This window comes from Corvus kubaryi, unplaced genomic scaffold (assembly GCF_017639235.1).
Source record: "Corvus kubaryi isolate FWS band 111438036 unplaced genomic scaffold, C.kubaryi_AGA036_p1.0 37398, whole genome shotgun sequence".
Classification (NCBI taxonomy): domain Eukaryota; kingdom Metazoa; phylum Chordata; class Aves; order Passeriformes; family Corvidae; genus Corvus; species Corvus kubaryi.
The window spans coordinates 7,128,990-7,151,514 of NW_024581137.1; the positions used below are offsets into that span (position 1 = coordinate 7,128,990).

Sequence of the window (22,525 nt, forward strand, 5' to 3'; positions counted from 1 at the left end):
TGGCTGCCCTGTGGTACTTTCTGTTGAATGGTAAAGCTCCCAGCTGGGCTGGTCAGAAGACCTCTGCTCTGCTGACACCCTTTTTCTGGGTGTTTTATGTTTACGTTTTGCCTGAGACCTCTGCAAAAGCAATACAAGGTTCTGAGAGCTTTGGTCCCCTCTTCTCTGTCTCTTCTTTTGTTTTCCTTCTTTCAAGCTGAAAAGAAAAACCTCGCCTTTTTAATTTTACTTGCTGAATTTAAAGATGTCATGATCATTCTTTTCCAGGAAAAACTTTTCAGTTTCAAACTTTCCTAAGATGTACACTGAGTACGAGTGCTCCCCAAAACGTCTGGTCAGCTGAAGCAATTTTAAAATGTAGTTTCAGCTAGAACACAACAGATGCTGGAAGAGGGATGTAGATGACCTCAGGGTCAGTGAGAGGATTAAATTTTCCTAAAAAAGAGCTTGGAAAAGATTAATATCTCTCTGTTATTTGCTATGTTCTGTTAGCTGTACATTAAGTCTAATAAGGGAACTGAGGCTTCTTTCTGTGCCCCTGTAGCCGGGAGGAGCATTCAGTAAGTTTGTATGGACTTTTCCTTTCCATCTCTTTGCTTTTGCAGAAGTGGGTGAGCAGCACAGCATCATCACCTTTCCTGCTTGCCCAGATCTTTTTTCTCTTAGGGTTTGTTTCACTGTCCCTGCAGCACATCTTCCAATCATCTAGGTGGATGTAGTTGCATGTATATATTTTTAAAATTTAATTATTCTTTGATTCATTTGTGTTCATCAGTGTCATTGGCAGCAATCTGAGAGTTCACAATCTGGTGTGCTGGCATCATGTGCTTCTCTTCTTGCTTCTTTTGTCTGATCTTTGTAGTTACAAACCTTTGAAGAATGTTCATCCTGTTGTTTACAGTCTCCTGATATATGTTCTAAAGCAGATGTTTCTAACCCATTAAGAATGCCTTTACGGTGGTAGCTAGACTTAAATTTGCAGAGTTGATCTGAAATAGGACAATAATTTCCAAATGATCATCCTTAGTTTCTTGGTGCATTGTGAGTTTGTTATTTTTAGTAATCTTTGCCATTTAGTTGTCAGTCTCACATTGGTGATCTTCCTTTCCACTGCCAAGATCAGCTGCTAGAGTCAAGGTGTTATGATTGCTTTAACGAATGAGCAGGGAGCTTTGTAGTCTGATGGTTGCAGACAAAAAAGTTTGATATTTCATTCTCTTTGAACAGAGTTATAAAAAGTCAACACAAAAACATGTAAAGAATTTCAACAGTATATCACTGCAAAGCCCTGCTGATTTCACGTTTCTCCTGATGATGTTTTCTTTCTTCTCTTTTTGTTTAAATGGACATGGTACTGTTCTAAGAGCAGTCCATGGGGATGTGCCTGGAATAAGTCATCAAGTCATCTCACAGTAGTAGTCATTCTGGATGTAGGGTTTCATTTTGTCTTTTTTCTGCAAAATATACAGTGAGGCATATTTTCTTTCCTGTTTTTTCCTCCCCCTTCTCCTCCTGCTCAAAAGGAAACACAGTTAGCCCTTTAGTAGTTACCTGGTGATGTGATTGTAAGCCCTGAAATCTCACTTAAAGCTTCTGGCTTGACTAGGTTTGAAGTGTGAAGAACATCCTCTGGTCCCTAAGTTTCCAAACTGTCATACAAGCACCACTTGTGCATGTTCATATTGGTGTAATACCAGCTAAGTTCTCCTTCCAAACCCTCCGTATTAAGTGGGTTGTTGGGGCTCAGCGATGACCAGGGTCTTGTTTCACCCATTCCACACCTCACCTTCATGTTGCAGTGTGTGCACAAGCGTTGCTGTGGTGCCAGGTGTATGATTCTCTATTTCTGGAGGTTTCCTCAGTTTCCCTTGTTTCTCTAATTTTATCTAGTTTTGCAATTGCTCTGTGGCCAGGTAGTTGCTCACACTATTGGTAGTATTGGTATTGGATTTAAAAGCTGAATAAAATCACTTCTGTGATCCAGTTTCTTTGTTTATAGAGAAAATGAAATATGTCAGGAAGCTGATACCTTCTCAGAGAATACACAGTAAATGATCCCTATCAGAGACCACTGAGTAGCAGCCACTCCTGGTTCAAACAATGAAGACTCTGTCTTTTATGACTGGGGACTATATCCTGGCAGGCCTGTACCTGGCTGGATAGGTGCCTGTATGCCTTGATACATTTACTGCCCTGTGACGTGAGCTATTATGTGCAAATACCGTCTGTCACGGGGGCAGCCATACATGCAGGGACTGAGCTGGAGACAGCCAGGACAAGTATCTAACGTGAATAATGAGTTCAACTGTGTTAGTGCTGTCTCTGTAGACACCAGAGGGATATGGCTTTGCTCTGATAAACAGCAGGGTGAAGAGGTCGGGAAGGACACCTTCTACGTGCAGGATGAAGCCAGGGAGAGCCCAAAAGCCTGAGAAACAGCTGGACACCAAGCTCTCCCCAACAGGCTCTCCACAGCTCTCACCGTTGCTTTGTCCTTTTGCAGAAGATTCCACCAAATCCAGCTGGTTACTCTTCTCCACCCTTGGGCTGAGGGCAGGAGCACAGTGCTTGTTGGCCCTGGATGCCTGCTCCACCTACCTTTAGGCGCTCAGCTGTGATGGCTTTGCCACTTCTGCGCCGTCAATTGCCTTTTTAAACGGGATTTAAGCTGGATTCTTTACCTGCAGGAAGGCACAGGGCTATGTGTGAAACTATTATTTATATCTGCTTTTCAACCCAACCAGGCCATTTGCTTCCCCACTTCAGTCACATTCGCTGGGCGGTTTATTTATGTAGAGCTATCTGAACCAGAATCTCTGATCTGTTGAGTGTTGGATTGAGCCTTTGCTTTTGTGATTGTTGGGCAAAGGCTGGATTGTTGGGGCCTTTATTTTTCTTCCCTTGAGTAGATTAAAACTGTATCTGAGCATAATAGAGGGCTCTTGGTAATGTTACAAGCATTGACTTACTTTAAAATTTCTATTTTTCCCCTCTTCAAAACTGTTATTTACCATGTTTTAAATTTTGCTCTGTCAGTGGGCCCTTAACAAGAGGAGAATAAATTTCTTTTCACTAGATGTTAACTCCTAAATGCTCTGTCTTTATGACCTCTAACTGTGCCTTTATGCATGGGAATGAGGCAAAGGAAGCCCAACAAAGATAGAAACTCTGTATTTCCAGTAATAATCAGCTGTTTCCCAATTTCCTTGTCACTTCTGAGCCTTTGAATTTTACTCCTCTATGTAAAGTCTTAATTTTTCTTTTGTACTTCATTGCTCCTTATGGCTGTTGTGAATTTATAGGCATTGTCTCTTTGCTAATTCTGCTCAGTCTGGTTCGTGAGTGGGTATGCATGAGAAAATGCTTAGCAACTGAAGGCAGAGCTTCAAGAGGTGTAACTAAGAAAGTATTTCTGCTGCATCTGACTTCAGTGTTTCAAAAGTGGTTTTTTTAGATTCTCCTTGCGAAGCTTAAGAGGCATGTTTTGTTTCATTTCTTTTTTTCTACAAATACCAAGTACTTTATTGCTTTGTTCTGTATGAAATTCGGGAAATGCACTCATCCAGACTATAGACAAGCCGGAGATAAGTGAGCAAAACCTCCCTGTGTAAATCCTTTCGCACCAGAAACACCCTATACTTAAAATAGAAAAATCAGCTCTTCAGCTGTAAAAATGTTCTCCACTTCATGAATTTTTATTAAGCACATTTTTTTCCTGCTAAGCATGCTAGTAAGTCTGCAAGCCTGGTCTCTCCAGCTGGGGAGTCAACTAATAGCATTAAATGAGAACAAAACGCTGGAGAAAATGTTTGGTGTGGACATCCAGTGGTTTACATCATGTTGTCCTTCTTCCATTTCTCTACTTGCTGTAGTTGTTGACTTGCCTTTGGTATTCACGTGAGCTAAAATATCTGCCTGCTGCTCAGATATCCTTGTGCCAGGACTGAAACTGGACCATATTGTTCCATCATTAAAGGGGCAATGTTGAATACTTGGGAAATTAACAACAGCTGCAAGTTCTTCAACTATTTTTATTTGTACTGTGGCTCTGATTTTTCTAGTGTATTTGTGCCGAAGTCAGAAGAGGAAAGGAAAATAGATCCCCCAAGAGGCTGATTTTTTGTTTTTAATTAAAAAAAAGGCCTTACCTAACAAATGCATCCATAAAACAAATGGTAGCAAGGGTCGCCTAGCAGTTTACTTGGTGTTTTGTGGGCCCCTTAGTCTGGTTGCTGCTATGAATTTCTGTGAACTTTAGTGGCACCTTAGTATGTAGTGAGGTAATTGGCACTTTCCATGGTCAGCCCTCTCTTTTAAAAGTCCTACTACTAATAACATCTGTCTTAGCCTTTTGTAAAGATTCCTAGCAGCAAACAATTCTCCATTTTATTTATAGTTTATGCTCCTAGCCAGAGATATAAGCCTCAATCCCCAAGAGCCACTCCATTCGGTGGTCTTTGGATGAAGCCCTAAAGCCAAGCTAGAAAAGCTTTAGAGGATGATTGTTAAACAGGATTTCTTAGGTATCCTTTCAGAGTCCGGTGGCTTGAATTTCTTCCCATAAGTCTCATGATCATGTGTCAGGAATGACAAGGCAGAGCCTTATCCTTTCTGAAAGTTCAAGAAGGTGCCCGTAAGAGCCACTGTAGGAACCAGACATAAATGCATTGTTTCTTTATTTGAAAAGCAATTTAGCAAGAGTGTATTTTTTCCCTTTAACTGAAGAGAGAAGCGGTCCAATTCTTTTGTCTTGTTATGTGACCTAACTCATGGACAGAGATCTTTTGCTTAGGCTGGACATCATTCTAGAAAACCGCATACCGCTATGGGAATTTACAGCCGTTCCTTTAAAAATGTTGAATATGAGTTGGTATATTTCTGGATTTGAGTGGAAATGAATAAAGGCGATGGTTTACTGTTCGTATTCAGTAACTTAAAACTTTAAGGGCAAAGCTAAACCTGTTCCCCCTAACACGAGTGCACTGTGAATGGTAAGAAGAGTCTCCTTTGTATATGGAGCCTTATTCACATATTTGAAGGACTGAGACTTTCTTCAGTATCTGGTGTCTGATTTGGGAGTCTCTAAACTGGGGTGAAAATTTCTGCTGCTTTAAATGAACGTGGCTTTACTGACATGGGTCACCATCCTTGCATTTAAGCTTTTAGAAGTTTTCAGCTTCTCATTGGAAAACAACAGTAGCAACCGTGAGCCAAAGGCAAGCAAGCAACCTCTCAATGGTGATGTGCCAGGCTTTTCCTTTCCCAAATTAGAAGCTAAGCACACTACACAAAAAAGGATTTCTTTTTGTGCCTTGCACCCCGGGAAGATGATAAAAAGATTTTTGCCCTGTGCTGGCATGAAGAGCTATAGCTAATTCATGGTGTCATGCATTTGTGTCAGAAAGGGCTCAAGGTACCAAACTTGGCTGTAGGTGAAAAATTGGAACTGCTGCCTTGCATGGAGGAGCGGTGCACCAGTTATCTGTCTGTAGTATAAAAATGACAAAGCCAGTGGAGTTGTCCCTTCATCAGTACCTTTGCAAGATTCTGTCATTCCTATATGGTGGCCAGTAATTCAGACTACCTCTGTGATTTGTTTGGCTGCCACCTTGTTGGTTTCTCTCCTCTAAAACCTGTGGGGAAACATGCTGGGAAGAAGCCTTGGCTGTGGCTTTGAATCAGTGCCATTTATTTCAGTGAGCCCAAAGTTTTATTCCACTTCATATTTTTCCAGTTGTCTTGGGCATGTCATTGTCTTCCTCGCTTCTCTGCCCTGCTGCTCCTATTTTTTTTTCTAATGCAAGAATTTGCATTTGTAGTTACAGTATAAAGGGTCCTTTGCCTGAGCAGAACTGCCCTGGAGAAATGTAGGAGCTTTAGTGCTTTTGTACTGCAGTGCTGTTTCCCCTCTGAGATGAACCCAGCACTTGGAAGAGCAGCTGGCAGGCCTATGAAGAGAGGGGCAGCAAGCCAAGCTGTATCCTGTGAAAGCAGAAGCACTGCCCTTGAAATCTCTGGAATTGCCCACTACACGCACAGGGATTAAATTTTCTCTGAAAGTTCAGTTTATGCAACATTATCAACACTGACCAAAATATGCAAGTGTGTCTGTGCTCGTCTCTGAGCTCTTGGTGCTATATCCATCTCTTAGTGTGGGCAGGCACTACTAAAATCCTCAGCGCTCTCAGTCTAGTTGAATAATTTTCTAGCTGCTAGGTTTATAAATTAAACATTTATGGCCACATCTCATGCTATTATCCATCCATAGCAATATCTCCAGGCAAGGATCTTGAGCTTTTTTGGAGTGTAGACCATGTGTTAAAGAAGAGCGAATGTTTCATTTATGCCTCATCTCACTCCTGCACTTCTCAGTTGCAAAACATCCCTGAGGTAACCTCAGATATTTCTTGTGAGGAAATAACCTTAGTAAGAAGATTTTTGATGTCTGTGCTGTCTGTGTCAAAGGAAAGGGCAGAGTTCACTGCAGCATCTCCAAATTTTTTTATGTCTTTTCAAGTAACTTCCCAACACACAAATATGATCTATCATCTGCAAGCTGGAAAACAGAAAAACAGAGCATCAGATGAACCACAGATCACAAGGGTGGTAGCAAGAGGTCCAACAGGGATAACAAGGGCATTTGCATTTTAACTGTTATTAATGGAAGCTGAAAGCTTGATGGTGTCCCAGAAAAATCCGTGTATATGGACAGATGTTTGAACAAGGGGCATGCACTGATTAACAGTGAGAGGAGACTTGTAAAAAGCTATCCACATCCTGCATGTCCTTCATCAAGTTGTGAAGTGAGTGGTTTGAGGGGTGAATGTAAGTGTGAGCCAAGTTGTGGCTTCTATACCTAACCACAGAGGTTGTGTGAATTTGTCTGATTGTTTGTATCCAGTATCTCTATCTAAACAGTCATCTTTAGAACCTTTTTGGTTTTTCTTCTTTTTCTTCCAGGAAGCTATTTTGAATGTGGAAAAACTCAGGTAATAACTTAAAGCAAGGAAATGATCCTTTTAGAAAAATGCCAAAACTCATGTGCTTTTTGATTTAAATGAAAAGATTTGTCACATTCTTAGTGGTTTATGTTGAAATTGGACAATCTGGGACATTGCAGATTATTGTTTGGGTACATTCAGGCTCCTAATAAAAGAAAAGCAAATATTAGGGTCTTATGTAGGAGGTTACTTCCTTTGGAAAAATGCTTTGCCATCAGTAGGCATTGTTACTTGCCTGAAAGGGTTGTCTATTTATTTGCTATTCTAGTCCTTTAACAGGAAATACTCCAAGGACAAATGCTTAGTATTTCTTCCTGCTTGAATGAGTAGTTGTGAGGTACAGCTGTTAGATTCATCTCACTGGAATTTAATAATCATATGCTATTGCTATGGCAGTGTATTGGACTGTCTGAATAGGAGTCAGTTTAGGCTCTTAGTTTAAACTAAAAGGCACTGATGTTTCAGTGTACCTGGTGAGTGTCTGCCTAAAAGCCACAACAGTGCATGTCACTGAAAGCTTAAATTGACTTGTTAAACAAATACAAATAACATTCAGTCAACTCTTCTGTTTCTTTCTCTGAGGAGAGTTTTGGTTTGAGACAGAGATGTGTTTGCTGCCAATCAGTAGGAACTTTAATAGACTGTGTGAAAGAATAGAAAAATGTGATTATTAACCTGGATGGACCCAAACCCGTAAACTCCTTCCAGTGTTCCAGTAACTGAGTCCCAGAGCAAATGGGTTTCTGGACTGCAACTTGGAGATAATAGTATGACGGCCCTGTTCGATGAGCCAGCCTTGCAGACCAGACTACGCTTTGCTCTGCTACTGTGTTTCAGCATTTACTTCAATGTAGTTAGTCTAATGTAGCTGTAACAAATGAACTAAAGTTTCCTTTAGAACTGTTTCTCCAGTCCCAGTATGGTCATTAAACCCGATTGGACCTGTACCATAAATTGTACATCAGTGCTTTTCCCTTGAGAGACTGAGTGGCCTTGTGAGGAGGATGTGAAGGACACGGTAATGATGGTTGTTAATGTAAGTGCGTAGGTAATAATTAACTTCACTATTAAGCAGGTGGGAGATGGCCAAGTGTGAAGCTTCCCCTAGCAAAGCATTCAAGTAGATGCTTCTCCTCAAAGAAGTACCTGGATTCTGAATTGCCAGGATTTTTAGAAATTGGTTTTCAAATATCAGAATGTTTCCAAGGTAACCTCTTTAATCTCCACTGTGTTCAGATGCTTACTAATTTAATATACACATGACGTGTGTAATCTGATTTAAAATTAACAGATGCTCCTAAAAACAATCTAACACTGAATATGATGGGTTTCTAGAATAACCTCTTCAAGGTGGGAACTTGCCTTGGCATTTCTTACCTTCCAGGGGAAAACCACTTAGATAATATTTCATTATTATTGATTTCTTTTGTTCCCTGCACCACTGGGTGTGTGATTGGTCATGGACTCCGCATCTTTTTTTTTTTTTTGAGACTGAGTATTTGATACCTTCGGTGTTAGATGTTTTCAGGACTTATAAGCACAAAGGATTTTGATCCAGTATTTGCAGTTCTGGAATAAGTATCTCAGAAAAGTGAAAAGGGAAAAGTCTTAGCTGAATAAGAAAATATTTTGTTTTCTAATAACTCTTCATAAGAAGGATCTGAGGAAGGTGTGCATCCCTGGATTAAATGTCAAGAATGAAAAATAAGGGTATTAGGGAGGGGAGCAAGAGCTGCCATGATTATGCAGCTGCATAATCTGTCCTCTCAGCTCATGCTGTCTCTCTCTGTGGAACAAATGAGTGCATGGGGGATGCATAACATCAACAGAACAGAGCCTGGGAGGTCCCAAAGCAACTGCCCTATGTCCTAGGGACCATCCAAGAAATCTATTTTCCTGGAGCCTTTGAAGGGCTGTCATAACTTAACTAATCAGCGTCTGTAGCTCAGTGCTGTTAAGTGCCTTAATCTTGTCTGCACTGCAGATGGCTAAGAAAATCGAGTCTGAATTCATCTTCTTTTGCTTAGTCTTTCTTTGCTTTGGTTTTATTAGTTTGGTAGATGAAAGAAGGCCCCTGAGGATTTAAGTACTAGGTAATTTAAAGGCTGTTTTCATTCTTGGGATGGTAAAGTGGAAAAATGAAATGCATGTAGGAAGCAGGCAAATTTGCCAGTTCAGCATGGAGTGGTGTTGTTTCAGATAAAAATGGGGGAACCTAAAACTAGACTTTGCCCTTAATACTACCCTAAATAGCATCAGTTCCTGCCAGCAGAAAGTGCCCACTCGGGGTCAAGGCTGGAGATGAACAAAGCTTCCAGTTCTTAGTCAAAGGAAAGCTCATTTGTTGTCTGTGTTCATGGTGTTCATTAGAGGCATAAAAGTAAAAACATTGTATCACCAAATCATTTTATATGAGAAATTTCATTTAGGCTTGTTTCATTTTTAAAGAGACTGAGGGTGACAATAGTGGATGTCCTCACTCTCAGCATGGTCTTCCTTTCAATTCCTGACAAGTGATCCCTTCCTCCCATGCACCCTACTTTATGGGTTGTTTCATGATGTGACTTGTTCTGTAGTTAAAGAATGCAAATAATGATATCCTTGGTCTTATTTCTCATGCAAAGGAAACAGTAATTGCAGAAGCTAAGTTCAATTTTGAAGCTGTGGAACCTGCCCAGTACCATTTGGAATGGATCAACCTCTGCAAGTGGAGTTGGGAAAGCGTTACATCTGTTTGCTTGCAGTTGGAACAAAAAAGTCTGCCACTACCCCCTTGAAGCTGCAGAGACTCCAGTGGAATGTTGGGTCTTTTTTGCTTTTCTTGGGTGAAAATGCCTTCAGTATGTGGCATGGCTCATGCTTTCTTGCAGGTCTGACATTAGAACTTTCAGTGTAAGGTCCATTCCACCAAGAAGGTTTAAACACCCCCACTCTCCAGCTTTTATGTTTGTGTAATTATTGCTGCATTCATGGGTGTAGAAATAAGAAGGTAAAGCAAGTCTTAAATTTCTCTGATACTGAGGCTCTCTTGGCACTTTTGTAAGCATCTGGTTTGACATTCTCATATAGAACTGAGCTGGGTATTTCACATAACTATGACAACTACTGTAACTATGCTTTCCAAACAGTTTGAAAAAGACTGAGTGCAGTTGTTCCATCCGAAGCAATCTGATGGTGGTTTGGGTTGATGTCAAGTTTAATATGAATCAACAGTATGCCCTGGAAGATGAAAGGGCCAGCTGTGTCCTGGATGCATCGAGCACAGCATTGCCAGCTGGTCAGGGAAGTTACTGTCCTGCTCTACACTGCATCAGTGTGGCTCCACCTGGAGTCCTGTGTGCAGTTTTGGGTGTCACAATACTAGAAGAACATAAAATTATAAGTGAGTGTCAAGGGGAGGGTGACTGAGGTGGTGAAAGACATGGAGGGCAAGACCTAATGAGAGACAACTGGGATTACTTGTTTAATGGAGCCTGGAGAAAAGAAGGCTGAGGGGTGATCTCACTGAAGTCTGTAACTTCCTCGAGAGGAGTAGTGAATGGGGAGGTGTGCATCTCTCTCTGGTGACCAGCAGTAAGACATGAGGGGATGGAATGAAGCTGCATCAGGGGAAGTTCAGATTGGGTATTAGGAAAAGGTTCTTCACTGAGAAGGTCACTGGTACAGGCTCCCCAGGAAGTGGTCATGGCACCAAGTCTGTCAGAGTCCAAGGAGCATCTGGAGGATGCTCTCAGGCTTAAGGTTTAGTGTTAGGTAGTCCTGTGAGGAACAGGGACTTGGACTGAGTCATTCTTATGGGGTCCTTTCAAGTTGCGATATTCTGTGATTCCACGGTAGTTGTGCTTATTGATTTCTCATATTAGTGCTCACAGATGCGAAGAGATAATTAGTAGGTGTGACTGCTGAGAACGGAGAGAGGACTGAGAGCTGAGCGAGGGGATGTGTGTGGGTGAGGTTTTGTACAGATGATGTACTGCCCCAGTCGGGCTGCGGGGAGGGTGCAGCAGCGCCGGGGCACTGCGGGGAGAGAGGGCGCTGTCCGCGGTGCTGAGCACCGGGCCCGCACCCTCTCTGTCGTCGTGGGCTCTGAAAAATAAGGGTGCCTTGCTTTGCCTTTTATTTCTTCCTTTTTGCCTCCATTGGATATGGTTGAAGGAATTATATTCAGTTGAAATTGTATTGTTCTGGGACTGAAGTGCATTTGCAATTTGCTGCATTATGGCCAAAAAAAAAAAAAAAAAAAAAAAAAAATTGAACAAATAAATGAGTCAGGTTCCTGAAATGAAAAGGCACACAAGGAATATTTGTATTTCTCCTGTGGGAAAGGTTAATAGATCTAAATGTAAAGTAATGCTGTGTGGTAGGAAGCTATCTAATGCTAAACCCACATTAATTCTAAATAAAAATATGATGATTAGTACATATGCTCTAAACAGCACAAGAAGTAATAAGAATTAGATGCTTGTTCTGAAATTTTTTAATGTTGTAAAACACACACTGATTAATTCAAGGTGGAAAAGTTGTTTCTTTTAAGAATCTTATATGAGAAATATTCCCTTCTTTCTTAGAGAATAGATAAAAAGTCTAACCAAAACCAACCCCTAATGAAAGATATGAAAATCATTCTTTGTACTATGAGTTATATGACTTTATAATCTTGGTGTTCATGAAAGAGTTGTATAAACGAAATAGTATTTGTTCTGTTTACTGCTAAGTGGGAGGGAGAGCTTGATAAAGAATTGGCATCCTTTTATACAAGAACTTGCTGCTGTTTCCTCATTACTTCAGTTAATAAAAATACCTGAACATAATCCTGGGTTTTACCTGTCTTTTGCAACAAGGGTATATGTTGAAGTCACTGGTAACATGGCTTGCGAGCTCAGTGTCTTAGAATAGTTTTGCAGATGGGCTACTTTCATCCTCAGCTGTTAGCATAACCAGGGAAGAAGCAGGGATGAATTTTGATGGATTCGGGCGAGGCTAAAACACAACGTGTTTTCTCTAGCAAATTGTTTTCACCCTTAGGCTGCGCTGTCCAGTTTCATATATGCTGTCTCTTACTTTAATAGATATTTTGCCCTTTTCTTGGCTATGGAAGAGCAGGATGCCTCATATTCTTGTGTCTGAAAATCCAGTCTTTCAAACTTTCAGCATACAGAAGTCCTTCTGATACAGCCCAGCTTGTATCTCCTAATGCTTCCAGCTCTTGTCTTGGCACTGAAAGGGATAGTGTTCTGAAAACTGGTGCAATTTTAAAGGTCAGATCCCATAAAACATTGTGATTTTTAGCCAATAATGTGCCTTCTGGAACTGCTTATTTAGTCTGAAGTTGCACTCTAGTCTTTCTCTTCATTTTGTCTGGGCTTCATCAAGTATTTGCCAGGTGCGGTGACGAATAAAACCAGGAAAGATCTGAATTTTGCAAGCGGCCTTCGGTACCAGAGGTAGCAGGTATAGACAGTTATTCCTCAGATGCTGGGGAGCCATGTGAGAAAGATGTTGTCTTTCCCATTTTCTCAGTTACTAATTTGATCCAGCAGTATGGAAGACAGATTTCTGGCTCTGTGTCAGAACAAGATTGTGTGATGCTCAGAAACAATAAGATCTTGTTCCATGTCTTAGATACTTCGAACTCTTTCTTCCTGTTCATCTGTGTACTGACCTGAGCAGAGCCTCCCTCAGAGGCTGTAGCCACAAGACTGCCATGTAGATCATCCTGCACCCTACTAATGTACAGCATATACCCAGCTAAGTGGGAGGTTACAGCCGCTAAGCAGGTCATCCCAGAATACCAGGAGCCACTTCCATCATATCAGTATGGCAGGTCACTGTTAAATACCTGTTTTCCTTCCTTCTGAATCTACCTTGGATCCTTATAACTGTAATACATAATGGAAAAGAAAGAGGGTTACCCGTGGTTGCTGGTAACTGATAGGGTTTCATTGGCCTTGTGACTGATAGCAGCCCCGTGCCTCCTACAGAATCTGGCTTTGAGCAGATGTCACAAACTCGCTGTGGATCTCCCTTCAGCATACAGATAGCAATTGCCCTCTGTCTGCCCTCCACAGGCACAGCTGTCCACAGCAGGCTGCTTTTTTCGTTGGTACCCATAACAAAAATGGACTGTACTCATGCTGAAATATGCATATGGAGCTTTATTTGCTTTTACTTTTTTGTTACTAATTTCCAAACCTCCAATGAAGGCACTGGGTGTGAATCACTTGATTACAAAGGGGAATTAATTGATCAGATCTATTTTTTTTGTTGTCCTGTGGACTGAGAGATAATGATGTGCAATGTGGAGGATATTCCTGCTAGAGATAGTATTTCTGCAAATTCTGCAAAGCATATCTGTGGAGTACCACCCAACATTCAGTGAGCAGGCTGCCTGCTCCAGCATCCCCCACACCATGTGCGTACATGTGCATTTTGTGTTCTGTATTTTATGGTGTGATCAAAACCAGCCTTTGGCTAATGTTTTAGTAACTCCTATTTCTCATTGTTCTTACTAGCAGCAGTAACATTTGCAGTATCAATCTGTGTCAGGAAGCAGCTTTCCTTTCTTAAAAATGAAATCTGAAATAATTTAGAGGCCACAGAAAAGGACAGCTTGCAATTTGCATTGCTACAGTCTTGCAGAGAAAACAGGCTACAAGACAGATGCTGATTTATTTAAAATCAAACAAACAAAAAAACAAGTCTTGTGTTTTTTCTCTTTCTCTTCTTTTCTTTGCAAACTTAAGGAATGTATTCAAGCATCTGGCTAATTCACATACCATTAATTCTCTAAAGATTACATATGCACACTCAGTTAGACCTGCATAATTTACTTTAAAAATGAATGTACTCTCGTATTTATATTTTATAGCTGTGCCAAATTCTTAAAGGGCATAGAAGGGAAAATTTTATGAGAGAAATGTGCAGATTCCTTCCCCTGGAAAAGCTGGAAGTTCAGTAGGGCTGTACCTAATCTTAGTTTTAAAACCATAGACACACTTTTTTGGCTATTAGTGAATGAGTAAATGACTTCTTAAATACATGAATGAATGCTTGTTAGAGTCTGAGATACAGCCTGTCTTCGTATGGGAGCTGGCAGAGTGGGCACCCATCCTGATGTGTGAGGTCCTATTGTATTGCAGCAATATGACTAATCTTCCCTTTTCATCTGGTTTGTGGGCTGCAGTGAGTTCTTGCCAGCTGTGGTTTCTTTAGGGTTTAATAGTCTCAAACTACTGCAAGGACCTTGCTCTCTGAAGGCTGAGAGCCTGATGCTGATGGCGTATGTCTCCTCTTGCTCCTGTGTGGCTCTCCACCAGCTTAGCTATGAGGCCAGCACCACTCAGAAGAATAATTTGGATCTTGGCAAGAGGTGGATTATCATAGCCTTCTTCAGAGGATGTATTTGGGGTGGGAAAAGCTAATCTGTACCCTGACCCCCGTTCATCTCTCTGGTGCCTGAGTGCTAAAGACACTCAAATCCTTAGAGGCAGTGACATTCTCGATTTATTCTCAGCAGCAAATTCCTGTGAAGTCTGCTAACCAGCAGTAGAGAGGGTGGTTAGTAGCCGCCTGCTTTATGTCAGGCTTTACTGGAGTAAAGTTGCCATGGAGATCAGTGGGAGTTTAACTGAGCAGGGAGCTCAGCGGTTTGCCCTTGTGCGTGTAAATCTGTCTGACATGTCATGTGGATCAGATTTGGCTCTGCTGCTCACATTTGAGGTCCACTTGCTTTTTTTGCCCGATTCCCATTTAGGAGAGCTGAACAACTGCCATGCAGTATTCATAGCACTGTGATATTAAAAAAAGGCAGAACTAGGATTGGTGCCTGCTCTTCCAGGGCCAATTTAAAAGTAAATCTGGGCACTGAAGGATGTTTGGTGCAGGTATCTAAGTCCTGTAAGATGGAAGGAACTTTCCCATGCTGGAATCTTTCTTGTGACAGCAGTAAGCATATTGGCTGTCTGAAAAAGAGAATTGTTTAGAGGCAGAAACAGAAATGCTACCGTTAGGGAAATGTTGGAAGGAGGAATCTTCCCAATTCATTTTAGAACTTGTATGGCAGATTAAGATATGGGGGAGGAGTGCTGAATATAAATGTCTGCTTTACACTTGTAAAGGGTATGCAGGCTCCACGTGCTCAGAAACATTTCTGGGAAAGCATCAATTAAAATGCTTGAGCCTGACAAAAAGACTTCAAGGCTGTTGAGGTAAATGGTGACTCATACTGGCTGAGAAGCAGGAAGGAGAAGCATTTAATGGCAGTGCACACCCAAGCTGTACTAGGAAATGAGGCGTCCCAAAGGGTTGACCTGCAGGCACTGGGATTTTACCCAACACGTCTGCTGATCTACAGCCTTCAAAGGTGAAGAGCCAAAATATTTTTCAGTGACTCGGCAGCATGCCTGCTGGGTTTTTCAATGCATATGGGTTTGTGCGGTGTTATGGAGAGAAACTTGACACATTTCTAATTTTAGAGTAAGAGGAAACAGCCAGCTTTTGAAAATGTTTGGAAGAAAGGGTTAAAAAGTTGGAAACTTTGAAGGAGGGGGAAGAAAGAGGGAGTAGGGTGAATGCAGAGATAGATCTTTGAACACCACTTGCTTCAGCAGAAGCTGAGGAGTTCTCCTGATTACACATTGCCTGGACCGTGGCATCAATTTGAGAGGGGAACAAGGTTTCTGCTCTGTTTATCCTGGGGAAAGAGGACTGGTCCTTTCAGTATAACCTACAGCTTGTGCATCTCAAAGACTGGTGTGAGCCTGTTGTGTTACGGGAAAAAAGGCCTGATCACATGCATCAAAAGCATCTCCTCCTCCTCCTCCTTCTCCTCCTCCTCCTTCAGTCTCCTGTCCTCCTCCCTCAGTCTCCTGTACTACTCTTAACAATTTAATCCATAGCAGTTTGTCTTCATGGGCTGTAATTGATCTGTCTGTGATTTAGCTCATCAGATGCTCATTAAAGAGTTTGCAGCCTTTTTTGTTCATGAAGAGTGAGAGGGATCTAAAACCACTTTGTCTTAACTGGATTCATTTAGTGTTCTGGGATTTGGGAAGGCTAATAAACTTGCACAAGCTATTATTTAAAGGTGAGCTGCCAAGTGAACATGAGGAATGATCCAAACACTGGCAGTGTGCCAACGGCTCTTCAACATCAGGTGTCAGGTGTGAGCAGCAGAAGGAATTGTTGCTAAAACCCCAGACAGTCCTCACTGCTCTGCAGTGGGCATCCCGCAACACCCTGCCTGTGTGTGGTGGGATAATGCAGCTTGTGCAGGGGAGCTTCCGGAGCTGTGTCTGCAGTGAAGATGGCATTTTGTGCTGATGATGTCAGTGGGATACACAGAAGTATTTTGTGCATTGTGTGGAGTTTGGGCTTGACATCTGGTTTTCTTTATTAGGGGCCGCTATTGTTCCAAGCTGCCGCCTGTGCTCTGGCAGTGCCCTTAACGATGAGCGCTTCTCACGTCGCCAGCACACACATGCTGAGAAAATGCCTGCCACCATTCTTTAGCAGGGATATGCTGGCAATCTGCAAAAGAGAACAATACCCCTGAGCTGCAGAAAGCAGTTTCCTTTCCCCACAATTATAATGAACACTTGAGACATTCCAAGCTCTAGGAAGAAGAGATGGGATAGATGGTTCTCCATTCTGTTCCTTTCTGAGCCTGGCTCCACGTGTCACACACTTCCAGAAAGATGAATAATTCCCTATAACTGTTGAATTTATTGTGTAGTTATATGCGTAGTATCATCAAATTGCTTGTGTCTTGGCGGTCTTTTAAGGGACTACAGTCACGCATGGGCTCTTAAGTTGTCCGTGGTCTTTTAAGGAAGCAATGCTGCCAGGGAACACATGTAGCTGGATCCTGGGTCTGCGCCAAAAGTACTGACTTTGTTCAGGAACTGTGGGAAGCTGTGGGAGCCCTCCAGACAAAGCCCTGCGTGAGGGATCTGAATCCTGGCAGGACACGCTGCCATTTACATGAACTGACTTCCCACTTGCTGTGTGTATCTGGATTGGGAAATCTTTGAGAATATAAACCTTTCGTAACTGCTTGGAGTCACAGTATTTATAAATACTCTAAGCTTGTGTTTATAACTGTATATTATCCTATGTAAATATTAATACCATATTTTTCTTTCTTTGTAGTGTACAGAGGCCAAAAAGCATTGCTGGTACTTTGAAGGATTATATCCTACATATTATATGTAAGTAGTCATTGCCTTTCTTTTTCAAAAGAGAATTAGATTCTGTAGGCTCTTAGACTATTATTCTTTCCCTACTTACACTTTTTATGTAACTTCTCTGAGACTTTTTCAAATTTCATCTCTTTCCCTTTCTCCTTATTAAAAAAGTGTACACATTCATTTTACCACACACCCCAGATGACCTTTCTGACTGAAAACAAAACTCAACTACTTGAACAGCTCTTATTTCAGAACACTGAAAGGAAACATAAGTAGAGCAGTGTGAAGACAGTTCTCCCTTTGTTTTGAGCAAAGACAGGTAATCAGACAGAATACCAAGAATGCTTCTAAAGTAACTTTGTCCCTGTGCTAATACTGTTGTTTAATTTAGAGAGTTGAGATGATTTGTTGTCCATGGCGTAACTGTCCTTTTGATGAGTGGTCTTTACAGTCACATTGGCTTGGGTATGAACCAAATGTCAATGACCTGTAGGTGCATGATTGAGGATCTCTCTAATTGCAGTTTTCTGTTTCATATTGTTCACAGCAACGACAAAAAAGTGGAGGAAATCTGTGGGTGGGAGGTACATTCCATGTGGATTTGGGGGCAGAAAGGAGATAAATGTAGTAAACTTTGTGCCTGGGTTGTATAACTTTATCATTACAAACAACTGTAAACATAAGTTTAAAAAAAATAAAAATAAAGTGGGGTGGAAGAGCATTAGGTTATCTGTTCCCTGAGCAAGCTCTTTCTTGCTGAAGGATTGGAAATTATTGTAATCCTTATGCTACCCAAGAACTTCCCTCCCTTTTTTTTCCCACCTCCATTTCATCTGCCAGAAGCAGGAGAGAAATGCTAGAGACAAAAAGCAGCCAGGAATCCAGTTGCGAAACAAAGCCCACAGAAAGAACAAAACACTGATTTAATCATCTGTGATCCTGGATATTAATTAACTGCTTAGGAAGTGCTTGTACCTAGAACTCACTGTCTTTTTTTCAGGTGACTGAAATGTTGAGAATTACTCATAAATGTCTGGCCAGAACAGATGGGGGAATTTAAATAAGTTCATTTTCTTTGCATGCTAATAACAACAGGACTTTGGTTCCACCTACATTTTATTTTGCTTTTCTGCGGTGTGGGAAAGAAGCTGGGATGTTACGAAATTATGAAAATCCCACTGTACCTTGACATTCAGGAATGTGTTATTCATCATCACCTTGGCGTTTTGCTTACGTTTCTGCCCACGTGCTTTCACAGATAGTTTTTGTTCCCCTTGACAACACAAAGGGGTGGCTACTTGGATATTGGGTATTGGTTCAGACCCTTTGTGTACAGAATCCTGCAAAAGCAAGGGTTACAAAAAAAATCCTGTTGTATATTGACACTGTCAGGTCAATCAGAAGACTGTCACTAGTCATTGTGTGTGTTTGTGGTAGTTACTGTTATCCGAGTCATTGCAGGAAAGTGTTGTGGCTGCCAGTCTCCTGAATAGTGCAAGTGAATGGAAAAAGGAAGGGGAAATGGGTGAGCTGTGTGTGCTCAGAGATTGTCCCAATGGTGACGAGTGTCACGTTAATGCTAGTGTTGTTGTGATTATGAGTTTAAGTGGGCAAGAAGAAACACTAAGGAAAGACGATAAGGATTTGGGGATAGTAAAGCTCGGAGGATAGATAACGTGTGACAAGTGAAGGAATATGGAAAGGAGTGGGGAGAGGGTATTTGCATAGAAGCCCAGCAGGGTTAAAGGGGACATGCGTTAAGGCAGTAGGAAGGTGTGCATGTCTGCTGCTCCTAGGCTGTTCTACTTTGTTACTTCTGCGGTTTCAGTTTCTGTTGTGTAGGGTCCCCAGCTGCTTCCTACCTGCACTGTCTTTTCAAACCTGTGGTGAAGGAGAGGCACAACTCCAATCTCAGTATCTTAGGGCGAAGTCCCATTGCTTCAGCACTTGTTTGACCTTTCACTGAGTTAATTCAATTTGGTAATCCCACAGAAAGTTGTTCATTTTAGCACATTCGAATCCGTGTTGAATCAGCTCGGTAGTTTTTGGCAAACACTGGTGAAATGGGAGGAAGGGAATATTCTGCATATTGTGGGGGAGGAGGCATGAATAGCATCGTCTGCATCAGCATATGGTTACATGTTAAATCATCTAAAGGCATAATATATAACTTTGTCCTGAGAGTGCCTCCTCGGTACCAATCTAGATCTGGGATGTGTAGTGAAATGGGTTTTATTTTATCTTACAGTTTCTGTGGCAACAGTCCATACAAAGCAGATGTATTTAGATTTATATTTAAAGGACTTCGCAATAGATTCCATTTGTTTCTGTCACTGGTTTTCTGAAAGAACTTTTTGCTGCCCAGTTAATATAAGTAGTCTCTCCTTTGGTCTCGAGACTATCTTTGGAGATTTACGAAACCGAGCAATGCAATCCTTTTAATGATTTCCCTGTGATTTCAGTCCCATGCTGGCACTATGTCACATCTCTCATGGCGACGGTATTATAATGAAAAGGTTGGCATGTCAGCTCAGAAATACCAAGTCCTGTGTCTATTCACAAATGTAGTGTGGCATGCTGGGACTGATGTATCTCTGAACTGGCCCATCTACACGCCTTATCACTTCTGGGTAGGCACATCCTCCTAGAAGGCACCTGCCTCTCTTTAAATTACCTGGAGTAATAGGAATCTGGTGGACTGTCACATAAAGTGGTGGTTTGCTTTTATTGGAAGTTTAAAGGCAAGATAGCTGAGTTAATCTTTCCTGTAAAGGCTCTACTTCAGCCATCCAAAGACAGATAAGAATGTGTCTGCTAAGCCAGAGGAACAGGGTGCCAAAAGAAGTGTTCTGGCAATTCAGCTAGATTTGGGTGGGTAAAACTTGCAATTATATGACTCTTCTTCTTTTGGAGCTTTAGTTTTTTAGGGTTTTTATTCAATCTGTCTTTCAGTATAATAATTTAAAAAAGAAAAATCTGTTAGAGATATTGTTCAAAACTTTCTTAAAACTTTTCTGTTATGCTTTCTGTCTTAACAACTAGGACAAAGGTTGGAGATCTCTGTTCCAGAACTAATGGTACATCTTTCTGTCCAAGTATTTAATGTATTAATAGTTTTTAAAAATAATTTTTCCAATGGACGGAATTATTCTATCCTTCATAGATCATCTGTAAGTTTTAGTTTAATTCAAGCATGTTTCTTCCAAATGTAATTCCACTTCTTAAGGCTAGACTGAGGAATTGATAATTTTCCATGTTTTTCTGTCTCTCCTGTGCGAGTAAGATGCAGCTTATTTCAGACCAGAAGTGAACATGGAAAGCTTACCAAGAATTTGAGAGACATATGCTGGTCAGCTGTCGTGAATACAGAGAACTTCAAGACTGCTGTTAACTTACTTCCCTAACCCAACCAACTGTTTCTCCACGTCCTTGTCGCCTGAGTCACCAGATACTGTTGTCCGTTAGATACTCGTCTTCTACTTCAGCAAAATGTTTTTTAATATGACCTAGAAAAATAAGTAAGCAAATATAAGGCAGAGAAAGGAATTAGTCATTGGAATCTAATTCTTATCCTTTGGAAAAGCAGGGAGCCAAGTTGTTCCTGACTTTGCTTAAAGAATTAGATCATACATCTCCTTGTGTGGATGCACAGAAAGTGATTCAGAATTAAAGCTGTCTCAAGAGACTCAACTCTGATCTTTACAAGGATCCTCATCCCACTCTCACTTAAGTAAGCCAGCTCAGCCTTATCCTAGATGTGCTGATGGTTGGCAGAAGAAACAGTCAAGGTACTTCTCTTCCATGGCAATAATGTGAATAGTAACATAGAGAATGCATTAGATTGCAAAACCACCTTCCCTGTAGGCAGATGCCAGCAGCACTTAAGATACTCCAGTTGTTTTTCCTCTTCTAAATTGGGCATGAATAGGAGAGGGAAAGCTGCCTTATGTTTTGTTGATGAGTAGTAGTTTGATTGGAATGATTGTGAATGTCCCCCTCACTGCAGGGTGAAGTATATTTCCTGGTATGGCTGATCAATCCCATAGGTCTTTTCTGTTTATTTTTCCTTCAGTTGTTAGCTACCATCATACTGGGGCTTTTAATGAGGTGATAAATTCCAGATGCGTGTTTCTAATCCTCTCCTTGCCAGGCTTCATGGCATATTTATGAAACAGCAGGAATGTTTTTGAGTATGAGCAGTAGGCATGTGTCCACAGCAATAGATATACCATGGCTGATGTCAACGGGTCAGTGAAGTAGTCACCCATAGGGAGAGGGACCCATTATCCCCTGCCCTCTGAGCCTCACCATGGGGTTTCTGTTTGGGTTTTTTTTAACTCATTTGTCTGCCTCCCTGCCCACACTGTAAGGTCTGCACTTGGTTATGAGAATATTGAGGGGGACAGTGTGGAAAGCCATGCTGAAGTTGGGGTAAATGACACCTCCCACTCTCTGGTTTGTCGATAGATAGCTTCCACTGCTAGTGTAGTGGTAGAAGCTCTTCTTGCTAGACTTGGTGTCCCTTCCAACTATTAGCTGTAGGTGAGGTTTGGCTTTCCTAACATGACACCTACTTGTATATGTGATGATTTCTAAATGCCTCCTTGGTAGCCTGTATCTTATTCTACCTCCTAAATACTGGCTTTTTGCATCTGAGTTCATCCCTGGGTTCCTTGCCTTGAGCAGGTCTTGACTTCTCAAAGGTGAGGTACTAGGTAAACACTTCCAGAATGAAACATGGACATTTTCCCTGAAAGGAAATGCTAACCATTGCTGTTGGTAATGATGTGAAGAGCAGAATGAACAGAGAGAAATGCCATCTTGTAACATCTTCTAATTCTTATCAAAAGCAGGACCTGAATTAATGTTGAAAGCGTGTACAGGTGGAAGTGCTGTATTTTTAGGCTAATATGTTTCTGCCATAGAAACTAGTTTACTGCATACAGCAGACAACTGCACATGTACACATTTGTGTTGATGAAATCCGTTTAATTTTTCATTTACAATTAGTCTAAGAACATTAATGGAAACCTAAAAAATGAATGTTTGCTAATATTCTTCATATTTAAAACATGTTCCTGCCCTGCATGGAAAGAGTCAGTTATTTTTCTTATTATAGAGAAGAATGTGGGATATATTAAGTTTGTGGTTTTTCATGTGTTTTGAAATAAATTTTTTGTACATTTCCACATGCTTCTCTTTCTTTGCAGATTAGGTTTTGTTGTATTTATCACACAGTGATATGAATATATGGGTTTTGAACGTAAGTCCTTTTATTCTTTGTGGTCAGTCCATAGTAACACTGTGCATTATCAAGAACCTGCAAAATGTCCCAGA

General features: G+C 41.2%; 1 protein-coding gene across 2 annotated transcripts in view; it reads left to right on the forward strand.

Moving 5' to 3' along the window:
• The window catches only part of VOPP1 (VOPP1 WW domain binding protein), a 64,055-nt gene that overhangs the window by 26,817 nt on the left and 14,713 nt on the right, over positions 1-22,525 (forward strand). For both annotated transcript variants that reach the window (XR_006018511.1, XM_042043034.1), the window contains exon 2: positions 17,151-17,209. Coding sequence is in view for 1 of the 2 variants with exons in the window: in XM_042043034.1 (XP_041898968.1) it covers positions 17,151-17,209 (59 nt within the window). In the remaining variant the exon portion in view is untranslated. The remainder of the gene's footprint in view (positions 1-17,150; positions 17,210-22,525) is intronic.